The sequence below is a fragment of the Mauremys mutica genome, chromosome 3 (genome assembly GCF_020497125.1).
Source record: "Mauremys mutica isolate MM-2020 ecotype Southern chromosome 3, ASM2049712v1, whole genome shotgun sequence".
Classification (NCBI taxonomy): Eukaryota; Metazoa; Chordata; order Testudines; family Geoemydidae; genus Mauremys; species Mauremys mutica.
Window position 1 is genome coordinate 19,226,074 of NC_059074.1, and position 25,900 is coordinate 19,251,973.

A 25,900-nucleotide genomic window follows, 5' to 3' on the forward strand; every position below is an offset into this window, starting at 1 on the left:
ATATACTGCACAATCAGCTTGGTGAATGACAAACTTCCATGCATTGCCACAATAGGTTGACCATTTAGTTCATGAATCAGAACAAAGGCAACACATAGAGAGGGCACATGGGGGGTCACGTGCCCCCTCAGATATAACTGCTTTGCTTGTACTAAGCATGCTTACATGGACTGAGAATGCTCAGTAACATCTGCTGAGGCCGCTGCCCTCACTCTGCCCTTACTTGTGTCCTCCCCAGCCCCCCACACCACGCTATCGGCAGATGCGGGTCATCTCTGAACCAGCATGTTTCCCAAATGAATGTTAAAGAAGCTTACCACAGGTGTAGATAACATTGAGGTGCTTGTGGACACCTGGGTAACAAGGATCACCGAATTCATAGGTGCTGGCATACACACTGCAGCTTCTTTTTCCATGGCAGCGTCTGGTCATAAGCTGGAGAGCCGTGGCTGACTGACACTCTGAAAGGGAAAAAGATAGGGAACAGTTCTGAGTGCACGCCATCCTTGTCAGAACCTTTGGGAGAAAACCTATCAAATGTAGGCTAGGAACAACAGATCAGCACTTTGACATTGATGTGAAATACTTCAAGGCCTCCAAGCCTGCACTATGAAAGGATACAACTCTAAACTCATCAGTTCAAAATCATGGGCTAGATAAGAGGTGACCAAACTACTGCAGGTGGGTGGGGGAAGAGACCAGGAACTTTCTTTCTCATTGACAAAACAAGGTTACAAATGAGGCAGGTTTGTTTCCAGAGGGGAAAAAGTGACCCATTAAAGAGATAATAATAATAATACCTAGATCCTACAGACAACTTTTCTTCTATAGATCTCAAAGCATTTTACAAAGGGGGGGAGGGGGGGTCAGTTTTATTATCCCCATTTTACAGATGGGGAAACTGAGGCACGAGATCTATGAAGTGGCTTGCCCAACATCACTGTGCAGAGCAGTGGCAGCACTGGGAATAGAAGCCAGGTCTCCTAAGGGACAATTCAGTGCTCAATCCACTACAGACACATGCCACCCTATAGGCTAACCTAAGAGAATGTCACATGACCAGAGTGCACATGAATTCTAAAGACTTTGGATCATCTTGTGGAATTCCCATGTACCTATGTTCAGTTTTTATAATGGCACCCTGTGATGGGGCACGAGTCACCACTGTGGCGCCTTCTGCTGGCCATCCTGGGAATTAGTTCTGGTTCACTGGTGCGCTCTCATCTAGAGGCGTCTCTCCACCGTCACTTCTGTCATCAGGACCCGCGTTGCTCTCAGGACCGCGGTGTCCTCTTCTGGACACAGCCCTCCAGCCATGCCCCACTCGGTTCTCTCCCCCCACCCCTTCTGATGTGGGGGCCAGCAGTCCTCTGTCCAGCCTCTTGCCTCAGTGGCAGGCTGCAGTCCAGGGTCTAGCCATGTGTGTCAGTGGAAACGGGGGCCAAAGGAGGGGGCGCTGGCGGCATTCACGCACTGCATCACCTCCAGTCCCCACCGTCTGTTTCCCTGAGCCATTTCCCTGCAGCTCTAGCACCTTCTCCGCCCTTGTATCAGGGCCCCAGTCTGGAAGCGGTCAGCCAGGAGCTCACTCATGCTCCCCTGACCTACCCAGCACTGCTCTGACCATGGTGCTGTCTCTTCTCCCTCCTTCAGGGCACCCAGTGCTCCCTCCTCAAACTCTAGGAAGTGACTGAAGCTTCTCTGTTCAGCAGCCCTTCTTATACGGCCCAGTCTGGCCCTGATGGGTTAGAGAGAAAACCATTTCCCCAGTTGGCTGTCTCTACAAGCCCTTTCCTAATTGGCTGCCTCCTGCGCAGCCTCCCTGGGGCTGCTTTAACTCCTCTTCTGCCAGTGGGGGGCAGATGTCCCATCACACATCCCCATGGCAGCAGTATCTGAGTACCTTCCATATCAATAGCAATAGCGAACTCCCCAGTAGACTTCATGGTGTCTCTGGTTCACCTTTTTGAAAGGGTGAACATGGAAACTCTGCTTGGGGTCCTTCTTTCATTGGTTTATTTTAGCTGGCTGGTTGACTTTTTTTGTTTGTCGGGGGAGTTGGGGTAGATTTCCAAATCTCCAAACCTTCAGATTGTGAAGATACCATGGACTATGTCATTCAGAGCACTGTTGTTGCAAATCTGCGACCTTTCAGGCTGGAACAATAGAACCAGAAGAGCTGAGAACTCCCATGTCTGTCTTAACAGGTGGTCAGAATTTTACCCTGGCTATGGCCTGGCGTACACTAAAAGTTTACATCCACATAGCTACATCTCAGGGGTGTGATAGGGTTTGTTTACACTATGTGGGGTTCAAAGGCAAAGCTTTGGCATGGCAGCTGGGCCGCTGTAACCTCTCAGTGTAAACACATCCATGACAGAAGGGGTTTTTCCATCACCCCCACCCCCGCCAAGTAACTTCCATCAACCAAGCCGCGTCAATGCCATTAGTTAGGTCGACATACCTACAGTGCTCAAGCGGTGGAATTTTTCACCATTGTGGTTTCACACCCCTGAGCCATTGGTTAAGCACTCGAATAAGGGTTAAGCGCTGGAATAAATTGCCGAGGGAGATTGTGGAATCTCCATCATTGGGGATTTTTAAGAGCAGGTTGGACAAACACCTGTCAGGGATGGTCTAGATAATACTTAGTTCTGCCTTGAGTGCAGGGGACTGGACTAGATGACCTCTCGAGGTCGCCTACAGTTCTATTATTCTATGTAGCTATGTCTATCTAAATTTTTAGTGTAGACGGGGCCAAAAATTGACGCCCCGGAGCACCGTAGCTATGCCAACCTGACCCCTGCTGTAAATATGGCTAGAGTCAATGGAAGACTGCTTATGCCTACCTAGCTACTGCCGTTCAGGGAGGTGGAGTTCCTACAGCGATGAATAAATCCTTTCCATTGCTGTAGAATGTCTCTAGACTACAGGGCTACAGTGGCATAGCTTCAGCGCTCCGTAGCGTAGCGAAGCCCTATATCTATTTAAAGACCAAAATAATTAAACTTTTAATTGCTGAATCTAAGCAGAAATATCCAGTGTGGCTCGAAATGCTGGGCATATTGGACCATCCCATTCATCTGGATACATTTTGAATATGCAAAACAACAAGGTGAATATTCAGCCACCTATTTTAAATCAGGATGTTCACTATTGTTCTCATGAACTAAGGTGAAAATGACTTTAACAAATCTAAACACTGGACTGCATTTTGGGTCTCATAGTGATATTTGGTATTAACTATATGAATATGGACAAATAGAATAGAAAAAATTTCTCAGACATTAAGTGATTTTTAAAAGCAATAATACAGAGATATGTAGAAGGTAGGGGTAATATCTGCAGATATTGCCATAAAGTGGATAGAATTATCACAACTTGTTATGCAGTTAAAACAGGAATGGTTCAGGCGCTCACAGAAGCGACAAGGTGAGAAATCATCCAGGTGTCAATCCCCTGCATTACACATTGAATGAAAAATGTCAGCGAGCCATCAGACCCCCGAAACAGGGCCAGCTCCATCAACCACTTCAAAGGGCAGGCGATAAGGAGGCCATTCAGCTGAATGTCAAAATGTCATAATCTAGAGTCTTTAGTCCCTTGTTAACTGACAGTGAAGATGTCAATAACACGTCTGAGAGACAGCTGTGTGATAGATGAGATTACAGCACTCTCATAAATCATGGAGTCTCCTTCATGACGTTCAAAGCTTTAGAAGTGATATTCTGAACTTTTGTTTTACACTTGGGTCCCACGAGCATCACTGTAAAAATGTTCACAAGGCTCAAGTTGAGTTGCATGATGTGGTGCATGCAGAGAGTAATGTAGAGGTCCCAAAATACCTGGGGCTTGTTTTCAAATGACATAAATTCTATAGTGGAAATATTAAGAAAGTTATTTCTGGCATTGATTCAGTGACATCTGCACAGGAGATCACTCTTATTAAGGGCCCTCTGGCACTGAGAGACTCCAAAAAATCCTCTATTTATTAAATAGGACTTAGTTTGGAATTCATCTGGAGATCTCCACATGGTGAGAAATAAACAAACAACCATTTTCATCAATGAGATTGCATTTGTGCACTTTCAATGTTACCTACTTGTCTTACCAGGAAGGTATACTGGCTGCTCTTGGCAAGGAGATGTGTAGCTCACGGCAGTTATCCCACTTAGCACAATTTTAAACCAATAAAAGCCAGAAATGTGGATCTTGAGGAGATCTAGATGAATGGTTCAGGCGAAGCATACAACAGAAGTAAGGGTGGCAGTAGCATAGAACTAAAGGTGGCAATACCATCCCATGACATCCTTACTTCTGCGCTGCTGGCGGTGGCTCTGCCTTCAGAGCTGAGCTCTCAGCCAGCAGCCACCACTCTCCAGCTGCCCAGCTCTGAAGGCAGCACCGCCGCCAGCAGCAGCGCAGAAGTAAGGGTAGCAGTACCACAACGCCCCCTACAATAACCTTGTGATCCCCCCCAAACTCCTTCTTGGGTCAGGACCCCTACAATTACAACATTGTGAAATTTCAGATTTAAATAGCTGAAATCATGAAATTTGCTATTTTTAAAATCCTATGATCGTGAAATTGACCAAAATGTGAATTTGGTAGGGCCCTACTCATGATTCAATGCAATAATTGTTCTTTCATATGTGCATCACAAATCTTCATAAGCCCTGCTGTAAATTGGTCCAACATGCCTTTGTCTGATACATGAATCATACAAAATCGCTGAGTTGTTAATTAATAAATAAAAGCCATAGAAACAATCCCCACCCATCTGTAAAGGGATGTTCTCTGAACCTGTGTGTTCAGCACAGCAAGCAAAGTATTCATTTCATTTTTCTTTTAAAGATTTAGTGTTGTTTTCCCATGTTTAACTGCAGATTGCATTTGCACCATATCCTGCAAACCCCAGAGTTTAACTTGTCAGGAGGATCCATTGATTAACTATAATTAAAGGCCTCAAAAAGGAGCAACACTGCATAAGTTCATCTCTTCCAAAGGCATATGTTAGAGTGAGGAATTGGGAATTGGAAGCTGAGTGGAGACGTCTAATAAATAATATGATTTTATGACTTATTGTTGTACACGAATCAAGAATGTGCCTCTATCTACAGTCATAACCTACAGTAAATTCTTAGTTCTGCTTACTATCTCCGAGGGGAACATGGAAGGAAATATGTAAGAGGCATATTCCTTTCAGAGATGTCCAATTAACAAGTGACATATCTCCAGTGGAAAGCATCCTACAGGGCTGAGAAAGGGATTTCTCTCCAGCACAGAACATTCACCAGTCCAAGACTGAGGTTTTTCTAATGCCCTGAGTATTTTTAATGATACATGGTTAGGGCCATGAGAGGGAGGCGAGGATGTAGGATAGGAGCAGTCGGGGGTCAGCTGAATACAAGGAAAGAAATCTGGTACCTGCAAAGGAGGTCGGGAGAGGTCTGAATCAGCACAGTGGTTATCTGCTCTGAAGTCTGCCAAAATGAGCAAACTTCAGTGAGAGAGAGAAAAAGATTTGAATGGGAAAAGTGATTTGAACCTTGCTACTAGGGTGGAGGTCTTACTGCCTTCTCATTTTACCCACCAGTGACTCAAAACTGCCTCTCTCTGTGAGAAGATGTTATGAAAGGGAAGGGAGTTCATCTCCCACTCCCTGTTCGTTTCTCATATTCTTTTAAGATTCTGCTCTAGTTGTTACTGACACAGCATTCAACCCCCGCATAAAACTTTTTAAATCTTAACCTGATCCTGAATAAGTAATGTACGATGTTGTATGATAACATTTGACTGAAACTTTGCTTTAATAGAAAGTTAAAATAAACCAAGAAAGCTTAGTGTTACTTATGGTCCCTGCTACGGCTGCAGACTTAGCTGGCGTGATAACTTGTAAAAGATGACTTCCTATGGCACTGGTCACAGCTCTTCCAGTAAACACACCAAATCTCTGATGTTTTCCAATTCCCCACTGTGTAAAGACATAGCTAAAGTGTGAACGGGTCTTTAAAAGTCAATGTAAGGGTACATCTACACTGCACACTTCTTTCAGCACTATGTAGAGAACATACACTACATGCCCCACAGCAGGAGTATAAATAGCAGTGTAGATGGTGAGGCAGTGCTTAGGGAAATAAAGACACTCCCGAATCCTGTGGGTATGGACCCAGGTATGGACCCTACAGAGCTCTCTACTCGCAAAGCCTGGCCTTCCTGTCTACACTGCTGTTTTTAGCAGTGCAGTGTCCTGCTGCCTCCCTGCTGCAGGAGTCCTTCCCTGCAGTGGGGAAATGTTCCAGCAGTTCCCTGTAGATGGCCTGCACCCCAGTGAAAGACTCTGGCAGCAGGGAAAGGCTCTGGCCAGAGGGAGGCAGCGGGGAAAGGCTCAGACAGCTCTGGAGATACACGGGTAGCCACAGCCGCTGACTTTCCAAAGTGCCGGAGGGTGCTTGATCCCCGGCTCTGCCCCAGACCCTGCCCCCACTCCACCCCTTCACCCAAAGCCCCAGCCCCTTCCTGCCCCCGCTCCACCCTGCCACTTCCTGCCCAGTTCCGCCCCCTCCCTCGCCGCGTCCTCGCTCCTCCACCCTCCCCCACAGAGCCTCCTCCACGTTGCAAAACAGCTGAACGCGTCAGGCAGAAGGCGCGGGGAGGGAGGGGGAGGCACTGATCTGTGGTGCCTGCCAGCAGGCAGAAGGCACTAAGGGGCAGCTGATAGGGGTCAGAACCCACCATTTTTTCCCCCTGGGTGCTACAGCCCCGCAGCACCCATGGAGTCGGTGCCTATGCATGTAGCAACACACCATAGTGTGGATGCAGCCTGATTTTCACTGCAGTGAGTAGCTGCACACACCCCACACGCTGTCAAAAGAGATGTACAGTATAGGTGTAGCCTAAAAGACAATTAATAAAGGAATTTTAATCCATGACCAAGGATCTTAGGCCTCTGTGTACAGTAATACAAATAATAATAATGGGGAGCTAGTTTGTATATAACCATAGCTCTACAAATACAGTGGTGCCCAGATGCCACAGTAATGGGTGCAACAGAAATACATATAAGAAATACTCTTGGTGTCTCTTCCTGGCAGCAGTTTATAAAGCCCTCAAAAAACTTCAAACAGCAAGTAAGAGTAAAAAAGCCAAGCCACAAATAATCCTGCATCGCTGAGATTCCTGAAGACCAACACTTAACAAAACAAAAGAATATACCTAATGAGAGAGGATCAAAAAGTGCAGAGGGCAGAGAAGGGAAGACCAGGAGACAGTGAAAAGACTCCAGAGACACAAATCAATTAAGATGTTGTCGTTGCAGAAACCAGAACAATAGAAATCCCCTCCTGAGACCTGGTAAAGCCTGCAAAAAAATTCCCACTCCTTAAAGCAGTGAGTAAGAGAGACTAATTCTAGCAATGGCTGAGACAGACTATTAATGAAAAACATTTCAGAAAAGCACTTCCATGTCTGAGTGGAAAAAAAAGTGACTATCCTTGATAGTGCATTTGATTGTGTGGAACTGTTGGCATTAACAAAAGGGAGATGTTGTTACAAGATGCATGATAGCAAGGAAATCTTTGTGTTGAGTGCAACTGCACTTAACATTTAATATTTGTACATTTATTGAACGCAGTTGGGAGGTAATTATAGTAAGAAATCTATATCTCAGAGTTGAAAAGATGTGACACTAAGGCCAGCTGTTGCTGAAAAGTAAATGTGATTGAAAGGGAGCGAATTACTCATCATACACTTCATGAAATTTAGGAAACTTGAGCAGAGTCAGCCAAAAATGAGAAAGCAGCCTTTAAAAAAACCCATTGCTTACATCTACAAATGTGCCAGTAAAGAATCAATTGCAGGCTTGATTATTGATGCTATATATTTAAATTCAGATCTGTTTGATTAAATGTAACATGAAATCCTTTTTTACTTGTATGTCTTGAGACCTAATTCATATACAAAAGTGCACTGGAGACTAAGTCGCGAGTCTTGCAAAGACTTACTCGCAATCTGTAAACTTAAGCACATGTAAGTTTTTGCAGGCTTGGGGACTATATTTGGAATCTGAAAACAACCTGCCCCTTGGCTCTATGAAGTCTTATAGAACCAAGAATTTCTGATCAGGTGGCTAGTTGTGAGCTACAGGGCATTCAAACTAAAAGGCAGAATCAGTGACATCATTAGCTGATTGCTTAGCCACTGTAACAAGACAATGATCTTGCTGTTCAATGTATCCATCACTATATAAGGATCCCAAATTCATCAGTCCATCCCTATTCAGAATGTGCTTAAGTGATTTGCTGAATACAGATATACTTAAGCCCTTGTTTAGATCTTTGCTGAGTTGCGACCAAAGGCTCCAAATAGTCTGGGACTTATTTATCTGACAGATTACCTCCCGCTCTCCTACCCACGGTGATAATACAATCTGGCAAGTCACTTCTTGCTGGGGGCATCTTGAGTTAAACACTCCAAGAACCGCACCCCCTGAAGGTTCCCCAGTACCTAGGTTTCTCAAGCTTCAGGGGTTCACTGTAAAGCTTCTGTTCAGTCGAGTTCTTGACTCACATCTGAACTATTTTTGCAGCAGGGTATGTGGATTCTGAACCTGGTTACAAAGGTGTAAATCCTGCGTAAGTCCGTGGAATTCAATTGAGTTATTACTGATTTACACTAGTGCAAGATCAGTGAGATCAGTATTTGGCCTTTCATTTTTAAATCTATTTTATATTGTTTTTAACTAATATCAAGTGCTAAAGAGATGGGTGTCTTTTACAAAACCAAGCAATAAACAAACTCAACCCTACTAAAAGCTGTGACAAATGCCCCTTTTATTTCTTCAAATGGTATATTGTATATTATAGCACAACCCTCTAGTGCCACCAAAATTAAAGCTGTATCAGCATTTTCATTATGAACCATTTTCTTCTGGGGCTTATAACCAGGCTGTAAAAATTTGCACTAGCAGGCTCTTGGCTTTAAAATGATCCCAAATGTCCAGAAGGAAATTATTTTAATTATTTGTTTCAACATAACAAAAATGATTATTGGCGTGATCTGCTAAATGAAGGGGAGAGCCGCTTCCTTTTATGGACACCCAGTCAGCCAATTAACTATAAAATCCCTCTTGGTAGCTGTTCTCTACTTGCTTTACTGTAAAAGGGTTAAAAAAAACAATAGGTAAAAAGAAGGGAGTGTGCACCTGACCAAAAGAGCCAATGGGAGGGTTAGAACTTTTTAAAATTGGGAAAAAATTTCCCTTTGTTTGTCTGTCTGTTGGTCTCCAGAGAGAGAAGACATACGGCAGGAACAGGGCTGAACTATACTGTAGGAAGCTTTAAGTCAGGTATGAAAAACCATCAAATCATATCTAGGAATTGCTTATCTGAAACCCCAGATATGTAAGTAAATCAGGGAATGTCTAGGAAGATGCGACTAGGGTTATTTCTTTTGTTTCTTATTGGCTTGTGGACTCCTCTGTGCTGACCCCAGGTGCTTTTGTTTTGCTTGTAACCTTTAAGCTGAACCTCAAGAGAGCTATCTTGATGCTTAATTTTTGTAATTTTTTTCTTTCTTTTTGTTTTTAATAAAATTTACCTTTTTTTAAGAACATGATTGGATTTTTGGTGTCCTAAGAGGTTTGCGCATATGTATAATTAGCTGGTGACAACAGTTGATTTCCTTTGTTTTTCTTTCTCAGCTCTTCCCGGGGGTTGGAGGGGTGAAAGGGCTTCAGGGTACCCCCCAGGAAGGAATTCCCAAGTGCACCTTTCTGAGTTCTCAAAAAGGGTTTTTTTGCATTTGGGTGGTGGCAGCATCTACCCATCCAAGTTCAGAGAGAAGCTGTAACCTTGGGAGTTTAATACCAGCCTGGAATGCCCAGTATTAATTTTTAGAATCCTTGTGGGCCCGCACCTTCTGCATTCGTAGTGCCAGAGTGGGGAATCAGCCTTGACACATGGCCAAAAAAAACTATTTGCTAGATAAATAATATTTATATGAGGGTATGTAATCCAATAATAGTTTTGATTTTTTTAAGTTATTTTAGATACTTAAGCTGTTTTTAAAACAAAAGGTAAAACAGGCAAACTATGAAATGTTGAAAAGTTTTCTGAAAACAGCCTTTTCACAGAATCACAGACTTTAAGGTCAGAAGGGACCATTATGATCATCTAGTTTGACCTCCTGCACAACGCAGGCCACAGAATCTTACCCACCCACTCCTGTAACAAACCCCTAACCTATGTCTGAGCTACTGAAGTCCTCAAATGGTGGTTTAAACCCCTCAGGGCCTCTGCCAATCTGCCCTGGAGGAAAATTTCTACCCGACTCCAAATATGGTGATCAGCTAAACCTTGAGCATGTGGGCAAGACTCACCAGCCAGACACCCAGGAAAGAATTCTCTGTAGTAACTCAGATCCCACCCCATCTAACATCCCAATTTAAATTAGCATCCTGATAAGAATTTCATTTAAATTTAGTTAAGTATTGTTTATGAATTAAACCCCAACTGACATTTACCTCGCATACCTGCATACTTGTGTTTTTAATTAGATATTTACTGTTCAGACTCAAAAAACATGTTCTTAATAATCAGCTATACTCATATACAATAGTTGCTCCATTAAATTTAAAGGTAAGTACATAGGAGCAGATTCACATTTACACTAAGGCCTCTTTGCATCTATCTGGAAGCATAAATCACTGTGCAAGGGAGACAAAAAAATCTCCAATTTATGGCATTTTTTATATTGCCATGATAGTGTAAAGGCACTTTAATGTAAAAGAGAATTTGGCCCATAGGAATATTTTGAATACCTAATTTCTTATGAGATAAAATTTTACACTACACATTTTAAATACATATATGTACACTACAGTCTAGTATTGGTACAGGAACCACAGGATATATTAGGTAAATAATATAAGAGGTATTTACATGATGTACCATGATGGCTCTGGTTCAATTCACACACACGTCCGCACCAAGAAAAGGAAATTAAGTACAAACTGAAATTACCTTCTGAGTCCTGCCTTAAAATGACAAAAGCCAGAGAATTTGCAGTGAACCCAAAGACTCCTCTTCAGAATTCACTGCCCTGTTCCTATGTCATTGGAGCTGATGAGAGATGGAGTCATCCACTGTATGAACCGCCTCAAGCTATATGACTTCATCCATTTTCTCTCTGCAAATTCTCCCATACAGACACTCATGAGAATTTGTACATTTGGTCACAAGGGTCATTTCATTTCTCAGCCAATGCAGCTCTTTGTAGCAAATGTAGTCCCCATTCTGACACTAACGCTCGGTGATACTAGACAAATCTTTAGGCTGAAATCCTCAAAGACACCTAATGTCCATTGAAACCAATCTGGGCATTAGACCCCAACCCAAGAGAGTGGGATGTATATGCTCAAGTTTAAAAATATAACTACTCCCAGTGAAGTCAGTAGTATTGCTCCCCTACTTAAAGTTAAGCATGTGATTAAGTGTTTTGGTAGTTCAGGACCTTAACTTGGTGGTTTGGGCATTGGGCTGCTAAACCCAGAGTTGTGAGTTCAATCCTTGAGGGGGCCATTTAGGGATCTGGGGAAAAATCCATCTGGGGATTAGTCCTGCTTTGAGCAGAGAGTTGGACTAGATGACCTTCTGAGGTCCCTTCCAACCTGATATTCTATAGTATCTGAGCATTTCACAATCATTAATGGATTTTATCTGCACAACACCCAAGTGTAGTTGAGATAATGCCCATTTTTCAGATGGGCTTTAACTGACTTGCCCACAGTCACACAGAAAGGTTGTGGCAGAGCCAGGAACTGGACTCCAGAGACTTATCCACTAGGCCAGGGGTTTTCAAACTCTGGGTCGTGGCTCCGCAGGGTTAGCTGCTGGCAGATCGGAGACGCTTTTTTACCTTCGGCGTCCGCAGGTATGGCCGATCACAGCTCTCAGTGGCCCCAGTTTGCCGTTCCTGGCCAATGGGAGCTGTGGGGAAGCAGCATGGGCCAGGCCGCCACTTCCCGCAGCTCCCATTGGCTGGGAACAGCAAACCGCAGCCACTGAGAGCTGCAATCAGCCGTACCTGTGGACGCCGCAGGTAAACAAAGCATCTCCAGTCTGCCAGCAGCTAACCTGCGGAGCTGCAATCCAGAGTTTGAAAACCCCTGCACTAAGCCATCTTTCCTCCCCATAACATCCCTTGTTTTTACATGCTCGTAAATGTCTTTAAAATTCTCTTTTGTGGCTACAAGTTTCCACGTTTGGCCTCCACCTAAAAGTGCAATTTGTTTTTAAAAGGTTTAAGTAAAATCTGCTAAACTGAGTGAAAAATGCCATTTTTTCATCTTAAAAACAAATGCAGTGTTCTTTGCTTACCCACAACTCACAGCGGCTGAGTGAAAATCACTTCAGATTTGGCCAGTGTCTATTCCCCATGGAGAGTCTTCTCTGCTAACAGCCCAATCCTTCTGGCCTTATGCAAATCCCTAGTGCCATGAAATTCAAAACTGATAAATTATCACAGAATCAGAGGGAGACCAGGTGGATGAGGTAATATCTTTTATTGGACCAACATTTGTTGGTGAAAGAGACAAGCTTTCAAGCTACCCAGAGCTCTTCTTCAGGCCTGACAGCTTCTCTCTTTCACCCACTGATGTTAGCCCAATAAAAGGTATTATCTCACCCGCGTTCTCTTTCTCTAACATGGCTACAACAACACTGGAAGCAATCAGAGAATCATAGAAATGTAGGGATGAAAGGGACCTCAAGAGTTATCAATTCAGTCCTCTGAACTGAGGCAGGACCGGACAGGTGTTTGTCCAATCTGTTCTTATAAACCTCCCATAACAGAAATTCCATAACCTCCCTTGAAAGCCTATTCCAGAGCTTAATTATCCTTACAGTTGGCAAGTTTTTCCTAATATCTAACCTAAATCTTTCTTGCTGCATATTAAGCCCATTCTTTCTTTCCTACCTTCAGTGGACATGGAGAACAACTGACCACCTCCTCTTTATAACAGTCCCGAGTCTTCAAATATGTTATCAAGTTCCCTCCTCAGTCTTTTCTCAAGACTAAACATGCCCAGTGTTTCTAAACCTTTTGTCATTTTTGTTGCTGTCCTCTCGACTCTCTCCAATTTTTCCATATCTTTTCTAGAGTTTGGTGCCCACAACTGGACACGGTACTCTAGCTGAGGCCTCCCCAGTGTTGAGTAGTGGAGGACAGTTACCTAATACACCCCAGAATTATATTAGTTTTTTTCACATACGCAGAGTGTAGCCAGACTGTAGCTAAGGGGGAATGGAGGTCTCCCTGGTGTCTGAAGCATATAGTTTATTTGTAAAGTTAGTTCACTCCTGACATTTGGAATCAAAGGCTGTCACACAATAGCTACGTCTAGCATGATTGTGAAAAACTGCAGAGCCTTGCAGAAGCCTTGATTTACAAATCATGACATTTTAATCTACTTCTGGAGGAACATAGCTGCCTGCAGTGCTAGGCAGACTCCTGGTGGGAGGACATTCTCTGAAGCAGGCTTGGGGAGCTACGCACATAGCTCCTGTGATTGTTGATGGGAATTGGGAGCGTAACCCCCTCCCCCAGTGCTGAAAACGTATCAGTGCACTCCGTGTATTGTTCCCAGCAGCGACTTTAGGAATATTTAGCTTTGGCAGCGAAGCACAGAGTCCATGTGCTTTTCACTGATTTGGGCTGGGAATGTGTTTTACATTGGTTGACCCTGTGCTCTGCGCATTTGGAGCCAGCGTAGGAGTTGTAACCACTTCTACAATTCACCTCCACTTCCACCATCATCTGAGCTACCTCCCCTAGGGGCTTCAGAGAGAAAATAGATGAAAGGAAGTCAGGACAGGCTGCCCAGTCACGACAGGGAGAGACTAAATGTAGCACCAGCAGTGTCACTAGTCACTGCTAACCAGGTCAGCCAGCGACCACAGAACACACTAGGCAGGTTTAGATGCACGCTCGTGACGTGTGAGGGGTAGAGGGGGTTGAAGGAGGACCTGCCTACCCTTACCTACCCACTCACCCCTCTCCAGCCATACACACACTCAGGGTACGTCTACATTTGAACTGGGAGGTGTGATTCCCAGCTCACGTAGATGTATCTGCACTAGCTCAAGCAGAGCTAGCCTGCAAAGAAGAGCAGTGTAGCTGGGCTCGGGCTAGCTGCCTGAGTACACACCCAGGGGATCCAGGGGGTACGTGCCTCGGTTGCTAGCCCGAGCCACTGCCTGTGCTGCCCTGACTACACTGATATTTTTAGCATGAGAGCTCTGCTTGAGCTAGCCTGAGTACTTCTATGCAAGCTGGGGATCACACCTCTCAGCTCAAATGTAGACATAGCCTCTATTTCCTGGAGTGTAGGGGAACATCAAAATGAGAGGTGTACATGAATCCATAGCCTTCTCCCTTCACACACAGCCCGAAACATTCCAAAATGTCAGGAGGGGGCGTTCTCACCTCCTTCCTCTCAGCAACCATGAGATCATGGTATTTCCAGGTGTACAGCACATTGCATCTCATTCCCTTCATTATATGGCACCAATAGGCAGACACCAATGCTGCCTCCTCTGTCACAGAAACATTTCCTCTCCCCTCTAGCAGATAAAGGTTCCCCAGGAGAAACCCCGCTCCCCTGAAGTCTGGTGCAAGCTGAGACTTCACATTTGGCAGGCCCAACTGTTAACAAGATAAAACTTATTTTTCCACACACGTTACATGATTTGCCCAAAGTCACCCAGCAGACTAGTGGAGAAGCCATGGAAAGAACCCAGATCTTCTATGTTGCAGGCCAGTGCTCTTTCCACTAGGTCAGACTGCAACTAACTAACTATGCAGGCATTTCTACCATGCCCATCACATTGTCCTAAAGTACAACATCTTTTGTAATTAAATTTAATTGACAAGCCAAAACTGCAGGGTGGAGTTTCCTCTCTAAATTAGCTGATTGTGCCCCACATGCTAAAATCAGACAGTATTCTTAGGGGATCAGTACAATATGCACCTCACCTAAAAGAGCTAAAGGCTGGTTTGGAAAACACCACATCTATGACTTTGGACAGTATGACAGCCAATGGATTCCAATAGCTTTGCCATCATCTTCCACAGTTTATCATCACACAGTTACAGCTGTGCTCTACCTCCTCTGGCTCCTCCCATCCTTGCCTGTAATGGGATAAATTCTGCTCTCAACTACAGAAATGCAACCAATCCCCTTAACTCCTGTGAGGTGGCATCAATGCCACTGAGAGTAGAATGTGGCCCTTTGTCACTCCCATTCAGCGCCCAAGTAAGGATAAAATGCAGTGACATTCGCACGGCAGATCTTGACTCCAATATTGTGCCGCCAGGATGTATCCCTTTTTGCATGCGTTCCCAGAACAGATGAGCTGGAATCTGCAATGAGGCTCGCAGCGCAACTGTGCTCTTTACTGCTCAACTGTGCTGCAGGTGCCTGAGTTCATGTAGCATTGGCACCACTAAGGAGCTTGCAATGCTCCACAAATATCACAGATGCCATCAGACCAGCCACCACTTCTTGTTGATACCCATTGTGCATGCTTCAGACTTCTAAGCGGCCACTTCTCACGCCTGCACAAAAACAGCATTTAGCACCTGAGAAGTGCTGGCCTGGCAGCCCTGGAGACTAGAGCTCTGCATTTAGTAAAGAGCAGGTACAGCACAGGCAACCACAGAGGTGCCGGTTTCCCCGCACTGCCCCAGCCAATGTCTCTCCACCCTGGCCTCGAGGGGCCACCTGTAGCTGGGATAGAGGCTAATTTTATACGCCAGTCTATCCATTGCCGCCCGGCTGAGAGCGCTGGCTACGAACGGGAGTTGCGGTGCGAGTGTTTGTGATGTGGACGCTTGTCCTCTAGGAACTAGGCCATAGGGTTGCCAACTTTCTAACTGTACAAAACCTAACACCCTTGCTCTGCCTCTGCCCCACCCCTTCTCTGAGGCCGCACCCCCACTCACTCCAGTCCCCCTCCCTCTGTTGCTCACTCTCCCTCACCCTCACTCACTTTCACTGGGCTGGGGCAGAGGGTTGGGGTGCAGGAGGGGGAGCGGGGGAGGGCTCCGGCTGGGGGTGTGGGCTCTGGGGCGGGGCCAGGGATGAGGGGTTTGGGATGCAGGAGGGGGGTCCAGGCTAGGGCCAAGGGGGTTGGAGTGTGGGAAGGGGCTCTGACCTGGGGCAGGGGGTTGGGATGAGGGTGGGGGTTCAGGGTGCAGGCACCAGGAAGATGTTTGGGTGAAGGAGGGGGTTCCGACCTGGGGAAGGGGCTTTGAGGTGGAGCTGCAGGGTCTGGGAAGGAGTTAAGGTGTGGGAGGGGGTTCTGACCTGCAGCAGGGGATTTGGGATGTGGGCTCCAGCAGGCAGCACTTACCTCAGGCTGCTCCCAGTCGGCGGCGCAGAGGGGCTAAGGAAGGCTCCCTGCCTGTCCTGGCTCCGTGCTGCTCCCAAAAGCAGCCAGCATGTCCAGACCCAAGCAGAGGCGCAGCCAGGGGGCTCTGCATGGTGTGCGCTGCCCATGCCCACAGGCGCCAGCCCCACAGCTCCCATTGGCCAGGAACCATGGCCAATGGGAGCTACAGAGCCAGTGCTCAGGGCAGGGGCAGCACACAGAGCCTACCTGGCCCCTTCGCCTCGGGGCCGCAGGGACATACTAGCCACTTCCGGGAATTGCAAGGAGCCAGGGCAGGCAGGGAGCCTGCCTTAGCCCCACTGCACCACCAACCAGACTTTTAACAGTCCAGTCAGCACTGCTGATAGGAACCATCAGGGTCCCTTTTCAACCAGGCATTCTGGTCGAAAACCGGATGCCTGGCAACCCTACTAGACCAAGAGCATCAAACTCATTTTACACTGGCTAGAGAACAGATGGTTTTTGTGTGTTTTTTAAATTTATGGATGTTTAGCATATGAACGTATGCAACTGTAGATTGCCTGGCAGAAAAGAAGCTACTTAAAGGCACCATAAATCGACTGTAACATGATGCAATTTAACAGCTTTCTTTGAGGATTTCCCCCCCATTTTAACTTTCTTCTTTATAAAAAAATAAAAAAAAACCCAACAACTTTAAATATAAACTCTAGCTAGTCTTAGCCACAGGCAGTTTGTGACATCTGTTGCTAATACACTCATCTGCAGTTTATACATGGTTCAGGGCATGATGAAGGGAAGTGAATATTGAATGAGACACTCAATAAGTAGACTCAAATATTTAGTCTGCTAAACTTGACAAAAATCTGCACCATAGCAGCATGATAGCTTGGCTAATAAAGCCTCACAGAACCTAAAGCGTTCAGATGGGTTCTTGTCTCAGATATACATAAATGATACACAGACATACACATATACGTAGATAACGTATATATAACATACACACACAGAGTTGCATTTGCGACTGGTCTACACTGGGGTTCAAACTGAACTGGGAACCACATCTCAACTCTCTTTAAGCATAACTCCAACCAACTGGTTTCTAACATGATTCAGCTTGCCAAGTTATGGATGGTAGAAACCTCCTTGAGCTAGAATACAGCTCACGTTGTGTTAAAAAGCCAGTAAAGAACAAGCATGGGACAATCCTAAAAAAAAGCTATTCACAATGCAAACCAAAACTCTGTGTGACTCATAGAATCGTAGGACTGAGAGGTCCCCTGCAGGACAAAGCATTATCTAGACCATCATGTCCTGGTCTAAGCCAAACACCCTGCATTGAGGACTCCCAAGCTCTCTCCACTGGCTCCCTTTTATATGCAGGATAAAGAGCATGACAAACATAACAAAGGGCTCCAAGAATCTGACCTCCATTATGGAGGATATGGGTCCCTCCCTGGTGAGCTCGACATCCACAATTTGTTTCTTCTGGCAGTGTCTTGAGACCATGCCAGCATAACTCTGTCCCCAAAAGGACTCCACGATACCTCCCATTACATCCCACCCCAGGAAAAGTCCCTGATAGCTTCCCATCTTGTGTCATTAGAGCACATTAATGATGGTGCCGAAATCTCCCCTCCTCTATGACCTCCAACACACCAGTCACTTACTAACAAGATTTCCCCTCCCTCTTCTCCATCCCAATTACCTTCCTAGTCCTGGCTGGTCAAAAAATGTTCTGTCACAACTGTTTTTGACAGAAATTTAGGTTTTCGACTAAACATGGGGGGGTGGTTTTGCAAAAAGGCATCAGCTTTTCACACACAAAAAATCGATTTTTCATTGATAACCTACATGCCCAAAAGCCAAAATATTTTTAGGCCAAAAACTAAAATGTTTTTTCATTTTCAAATGCCACTGCGCTGCCTCTAAGGAGTTGTAGTTCAGGTGCCTCATTCTCCCATTTTCCTCTGTTGGCCAGGTTCCTCAGCCATACTACATAGCCCATGATGCACTGTAGCCATGTGATTGCCATGATGCATGGCCTCCTCTCACAGGAGACTGTGGCTCATCACGGGAGAGTCTGACCAGAGATCCATGCCCACAGAAGAGAGTAGGAGCATGAGGTATTCAAACTATCGCTCTCACGAGTAGGATCCTGTATAAACCACAATTTCACAGAGAGCACAGAAATCAAGAAAATGCCCCCAAACCATGATCTTTTAACTATTTTCAAAGGAAAATGTCTACAAAAAATTACTTTACCTAGTCAGTTTTAAGACAGCATTAATTTTATAAATAACATTAATCAAAATTGACTAAACATTACTTGTAAAATTCATCCCATCCTTGAAATTGACTAAATTTACTTGTAGAATTCATTCCATATCAACACCATAAAATTCAATACTTTGCCATTTACAGTTACAAATTTTCTTTTAAAAAAATCATGATCTACACAGGGATCTACTCATGACACTGCACAGCAGCATTTATGAACCAAAATATTTTGATGATTTTTTTTTTGGGTGAAAAATACCAAATTTTTTCATCAGGTTAAAAAAAAGAATCCCTCATTTTCTGACCAGCTCTATTTCCTACCCCTGAGATTCTCCTGCAAGCTCAACATATTCCAGGACATACTTGACCTCCGTTGTAGAGCAAAAGGAAATCAGTGGGTCTAGTCACATGAGCATGAATGAAGTTGGCACGATCAGGCCCTAGTTATGGGGCCACATTTTTTTTTAAAGAAACCTGGCATGTTTGCATAGAAATCCATGCTCAACTGTGGCCTATTCTGCAAGGGCAGTTAGTGTCTTTGTCCATGCAAATCAAAGGGCACCAAACAGGATGACGGAAAGAGGAGAGTGACATGAAGCTGGTGGAGAAGTGGTTAGTGGGGGGCAGCATTCTAGCCAGGGGTGGAGATGAGGTGGGTTTACAAACCTGGAGCTAACCCCACTAGGCAATTCTCTCACTTTTCCTAACAATGAGCAAGGCCAGCGAGGTCACACTAATACTAATGAAATGATCAATCACCAACATGGAGCACTGCACCCTGTGCATAGCCCATTGCTCTTCTTACCTATCGTAGGCATCCCTAAATTCTGGTAGGGGCATTCCAGGCTGCCTCCTTGAGTTCTTCCAAAAATAGCAGAGTAAATGGCTATGACCATGTTTTTCTTACAGCTCAGTCTCAGCTTGTCGTCTTCACAGGCTACTTTACTCTTGTACTCATCTGGAAAGAAACAGAACGTCTCGTTATTCAGCTGATCCACAGCAATGTGCAGACAGCGAACAGGAAAAAAAAGTAAGCCAACCATGAACAGATTCCTTCCCCCTCAAGCATACACTGGTAGATACAGTGGGGTCTGCTGGTTGGTGCCCAGAGATTGGCATGGACTTAGAGAGCAGAAGGATCCCCACCCAAATACCATATTTGCTATGATAATGAAGATGATAATTTGCATTTAGTATAGCCCCTTCCACCAGGAATTATCAAAGCTTTTACAAACATTAATTAATATAGCCTCGTCACACCTGTGAGAGGTGAGCAGTATTCCTGTTTGCCAGATAAGGAAATTAATTCACAGAGGTTAAATGGCTTGTCTGTGACCAGGCAGAAAGCCTGTGGCAGGGACAAGGAAAGAAGCCAGGTCTCCTGTTCCTTAACCACAGGGCCATCTGTCAACCCCTACATGTATGTCCCGCCCATTAACACAGCTGGAATGTGAACTGGACGCACTGTGGTCGGCAGGCAACAGCAGCTCCACTGGAGCTGAACAGAAGCCTTCCCCTAGTGAGTCACTAGGACCTGTGCTAAGCTTGTTTTATGCTGGGAGTTGCTCGTGCCTGTCAGACAAACAGATACACAAAGTTGCTCTCAAATCTGATTTCAAACAGACAGCCGGACGTCACAGGACGTCGTCCTGCTCTTGCAAAGCTGATGCTGGCGGAACAAACCCTGACTTTGCACACATCAAAAAGAGACCAGGGAAGTTCAGTCACAGGAAACCATGTGTCCTGAACTTCTCTTTATTATATTATTATCTGTATGACTGGAGCACACAGAGGCCACAACTTAGACCAGGCCCCCATCCTGTTAGGCACTCTACAAATGCTTAGTAAGCGACAGTCCCTGTCCTGAGGAGCCTATAGTCTAAATAGACATGGGCTGAAGGGGGGAACAGAGGCATGGAGAGGTGCTATGCCAAAGGTCACACCACCAGGAAGTGTCCACAATGGCTTCACATAAATATAGGAAAGGACTAGACTAGCACAGGCTGCTTGCGTGGATGGGGATGAATGTGCCTTATGTTTTCTCTCTCTCATGCACCTGCTCAGGGGCCAGTCACAATCTGGCCCTAAACCTACTCAAACTGCTACAGTATGTGTACAACTCAGTCTAAATGCAAGCGTTCGGTGGTGGGTTTCATGTTTCCCCCTGAAAATTAAATATGCTTAGATTGTGGAGGAAAGGTGACAGTGATATTCAGCAAATGGTTTACTTGACTCTAATCCCCAGTGCAGTCATTTGTAGGGCAACTGAGATTTGCAATGATTAAGATATTTGCTAAGGATAATATACCCTTTATTGCTGGTGTGTTTTCAGAGACACTGGATCAAATATTACTCGAGAGAGAGAGACTGGGAAGGGGGAGGAAACAGCTGCAGGCTTTTCTAGACACAGTTCAAAGATCTTTATACAAGGTGATTGTAACATAGATTGAACAATTGCGGAAAAGTAGCAATAAACATTTCTAACGGAAAAATTGGCCCTTGCAAATCGTAGAGTAACCAACAAGATTTCCTGTAATTAGACAATGTGTACAGGGATGTTAATTCATTGGATTGTAGCAAATTACTCAGAAGGGATCAATGGAACGTGGACATTTCCACATACAGCCAATAACAATTTATGAGTGATTGTGATTGGAAAGATCAAAAGTTAACATTAATGGTCTCAGTCTCAGAAAGATCTCAGTGCTGAAAGCTCTCATATAGATTTAGCACTTACAGTGTGTGATGGGTGGGTCTTAATTCCAGAGGTGTATTTAGCCTGCAACCATTTTTAAAAATGATGTACTTGAAAAACTTATGTAACATTATTGTTTAAAAAAAAAAAGACCCTATAGGAGAGTGTTGGGAGCAATCCTTGGGAGCAGTATATTTGCTGAGTCTATTTTACAGTTCAAAGAGCTGAGAAAACATGGCATCAGAAATCCATATTCATCCCAAAGTTATAAAGCATTCAGATCACAGACACAGAGAAGTTAGAAATGGAAAAGACTTAGTAGGTGACCTTTCCCAGCTCCTTGCCACTGCAGGATTATTTCCTACAGAAGATTCTCAAGAACACTGTCTTGTCCAGTTTCAAATGACTGAATTAATAAGACTACTTGCAAGATGCTACTCCAGATTTTAATTGCTTTCACTCTTTGGCGACTTCTCTTCAGCCTAAATTTTCCTTTGCTCAATTTCATTCTACCTCATCCCACCCTACAGAATCAACTCTCCCTACTTTGTAGCTTATACCTCTACTACTTCCTGTTACTTTGACATCATCACCCCTGCCAGCCTCACAGTGTCATTTAAACAAGCTGCACATTTATTTAGTTCTCTTTGCATCTTTTTATGTGCCGCTCTTTGTGTTTAAATAGGAAGTCCTCACCAATTTGAAGTCTTGGTGTTCCTCCAATCAAGTTTCATGGTCTCTCCTCTTGGATACTGTCCTGAGTTCTCTGCTGGGTGGCCCCCATCTGCAACCCTTCTTTTAAATCTTTGACCTGTGCTTCCATTCATGTTTTAGCATTTTTTGTTCCAATTAATTACTTGTTCTCTGGGTCTTGTGTTCCCTCGTGCACCTGATGAGGAGGTCCGTTAGTGTGGTGGGCTCCACCCACTGCCTCCTAGAATTTAAATCAAATTCAAATGAGGGGAGGGATAGCTCAGTGGTTTGAGCATTGGCCTGCTAAACCCAGGGTTGTGAGTTCAATCCTTGAACTTAGGGATCTGGGGCAAAAATCAGTATTTGGTCCTGCTAGTGAAGGCAGGGGGCTGGACCTGATGACCTTTCAGGGTCCCTTCCAGATAGGTATAAATCACCCTGATATGTGCTGACCTGAGTTTGTCTGGGCTGCATCCTTGAACTCCTTCATGGAGCTGTGGACATTGTCCACAGTATTGTGCTTTGGGTTCCCTCATTTTGTACCTAGGATCTTCACCCCATTCCAGTCTATTCATTTGTTTTTCTCCATACTCGCTAAGTCTTCAGTCCTGTGGCTCCTTCCTTATCTGAGGGGTGGGCCTTCAGTTGCTTGGTGGGCTCCGTCCATCAATTCAGGATTTAATAGGCCAGCACGCATCCAGTAATAGTTCCTCTGGGAGGCATCAACTGACTCCCTGGACTCCTTGAGGCAGTGGACATTGTCCAGGGTTCTCTGCTGCATGTCCCCCACTGGATCCCTTGTTTTGAGCCTGTGACCTGCACTTACTTCCCTGTTTTTCATTCCATAATCAGTTAAATGTAGAGGTCTAGGTCTAAGAGGTGGGCTTTTTGTTGTTCTGGTGGGCTCCACCCACCACCCTAGATTGTTAATAAGCCAGCACATTTCACAAACACTGAAATACACAATGAAAAGTTCAGAAATTTTTTTATTCAATTTTTCTCTTTCTTTTCTTTTCTTTTTTTTAACTGCACTTTTTCTTTTCTTTTCTTTTTTTTAACTGTGTGTGCTAATCTGATGCCTTGCTGTAAGTAGTTATCTGTTCAGAAAGTCATCTGACTGTATGTCTACCCTGCCCGTGGTTGACCCATGCCACCTGACTCAAGCTTGCAGGGCTTGAGCTAAGGGGCTGTTTAACTGTGATGTAGACGTTCGGGCTCAGACTGCAGCCTGAGCTCTGCGACCCTCCTACCTCTCCAGGTCCTACAGCCCAGGCTCCAGCCTGAGCCCAAACATCTACATCACAACTAAACAGCCCCTTAACCCAAATTCCACAAGCCTAAGTCAGCTGGCACGGGCCAGCCGTGGGTTTTTAACTGCAGTGTAGCTATTCCCTAAAAGTCTTAACGTTACATCTAATAGGACAATATATTTACTGATAGAGCAAAAATGTTGCCAGTTTCAAAAGGCATCCTGCAAACTCAACCACCGATAATTTCTGGAGGTTTAAAACTCTTCTGACAAGTGGAAAGATTGTTCTTTATAGATGACCCTGTCGGATTCCTTTTAAATTATCCCTGTGATGCACCCAGCCAATTTGCAGCATTTAAAAGGAGACTTTCCCGCTTGTCACTTTCATTAGACTAAAGCAGTTGTCTTTTTATATTCTGCTTTGAAAAGGCTGGCAGTGTTGCAAATTAATTGTTACCTTTCGTTTTCAAAGCCAGGCTCAGATGTTCTGGGCTGGACTTTACTGTCAGACAAACAAAACTATAGGATGATTTAAAGGGTGAAAAAGAGAAGGGTATTGAAATGTAGACACTCTATTGTGAGATGAGGTCTCCATATAACACTTGGAGCTGGGGACAACTAAATTCCAACTCCAGTTCTTCAACTGACTCATTGGCCCTATTTTTTTTCTCTCATACACTGATGTACATCAGGAGTAACCAGTAAATAAACTGGTATAAAACTTGTTTGTGTAAACTGAACTCTGTCCTTTAGTTTCCCCATTTGAAAAATATGTAAAAACATGATAACCATACTTACCCTGCTCATACAGATGTTAGGAAAAGGAATTATTAGTAGTTAATCAACCTAATCCAGTTCCGATTTATTCTGTAGTCACTGGGGTTGCCTAGGGCATAAGTCAGGGGAAAATTGGGCCCAGTACTTTTAATTTTATAAACCCTGTGTGTATGTGTGGCAGGGCACTGCAGGGAAAGCCCTAATCAGAGGGAATGGGTTGGGACTGGGCCACTAGCTAGGACTGGCCTGGAAACTGGCCACACCTGCCAGCATCGTTAACAGGGGCTAAAAGCTTGGGAGGAAGTGAGCCTGAGAGGAGGCTGGAGACCAGGAGGGGAGAATAAGCTCAGAAGGAGCCAGCTACCCTATTGCCACTGAGGCCTGTGCGAGGCCAAACCTGTAAATAAGCTGTAAATAGTTGGAGCTTGGTGATGGGGACCGGACACAGGAATAAAGAGCACGGGGGTTGCACCAGCTTGTGGTGGTCCTGACTCACTGGGGAGCAGGGCCAGGAGGCTGAACCCAGTGGGCAGGGCCGGTGCAACCATTTAGGCGACCTAGGCGGTTGCCTAGGGTGCTAGCATTTGGGGGGCGGCATTTTCTTCGGCAGCAACCGCAGCGGCCAGATCTTCGGCCGCCCCGGTCGCTGCCAGCATTTAGGTGGAGGGAGCTGGGGCAGGGGAGCGCGGGGAGGGCCACCTGCAGCAATTGGGGGGGGGGCGGCACGCAGGGGAATTCCCTGCCCCAGCTTACCCCTGTTCCGCCTCCTCCCCGAGCACGCCATGGCTGCTTCACTTCTCCCGTCTCCCAGGCTTGCGGTGCCTAAGCTGATTGGCGCTGCAAGCCTAGGAGGCGGGAGAAGTGAAGCAGCGACGGCATGCTTGGGGAGGAGGCAGGGCAGGGGTGAGCTGGGGCGGGGGGGGGCCTCAGGGCAGAGGGTGGGGGGTGAGGAGCTGCCGCGGGGGGGCACCTCAGGGCGGAGGGGAGGATCTGCCCCGGGGGGGGTGGGGGGTGCCTCAGGGCCGGGGCTCGGGGACAGGGGAGGGCGCAAGGTGGAAGTTTCGCCTAGGGCGCGAAACATCCTTGCACCAACCCTGCCAGTGGGGCATGGGGAGCACCCTGTTACAGTGTGATTAATTATTACCTCATAAAAGTCTACTTTTTAATCCGCTCTAACATTTTAGAAAATCCATTTTAAACAGGAACAATTTTACACATCATTTCCTTTAATGGATTCTTGTGACAAAATCTAGAGCTGGAACGAACACTGTTGCCAACACTCGCAGTTTCAGCGTGAGTCTCACAATATTTGGTGTTTCATAAAGCCCTAGCTCCTAGACGCGTGTGATTTAGATGAGAATCTCAGCTTTCATCTACAATATGAAAGCAAGTTTCTAACCCTCATGTTTGCAGAGAAAAAGCTTGAAAACTCAACCCATCTGCACTCTTAAAACATTCAAAAACCAGAAGGCAAATTAAAACACACACATACACACAAAATAAAAAACCCTTTAAAAAAAATCTCATTATTTTTAAACAAATCTCGTGATTTTTGGGACATGACTCATGATTTTTAACCACTGGAACTGTCCAGTGCCAAACCTGTATCCCAACACTTTTCCAATTCACTCTTCATTCATTCCAAAAGACATCCATTCAGATTGATTGTTCTATTGCTATCATCCTCGAATAGTTCTCTCACTCCCATGTGAAGTGCCCTATTATTCACTTTTCTGCCCTGCATACTTCCAGATGAGGCCATGTGCCTGCTCCACATCATGGTTCAATTCTGCAGGT

General features: G+C 45.1%; 1 protein-coding gene across 4 annotated transcripts in view; it reads right to left on the reverse strand.

Moving 5' to 3' along the window:
* LOC123367428 (protein eva-1 homolog C-like) overlaps positions 1-25,900 on the reverse strand; it is a 304,747-nt gene that overhangs the window by 139,313 nt on the left and 139,534 nt on the right. For all 4 annotated transcript variants that reach the window (XM_045011677.1, XM_045011678.1, XM_045011679.1 and 1 more), the window contains exons 4-5: positions 19,495-19,647; positions 318-461 (exon numbers count right to left, since the gene is read on the reverse strand). In XM_045011677.1, the coding sequence (XP_044867612.1) occupies positions 318-461; positions 19,495-19,647 (297 nt within the window). The remainder of the gene's footprint in view (positions 1-317; positions 462-19,494; positions 19,648-25,900) is intronic.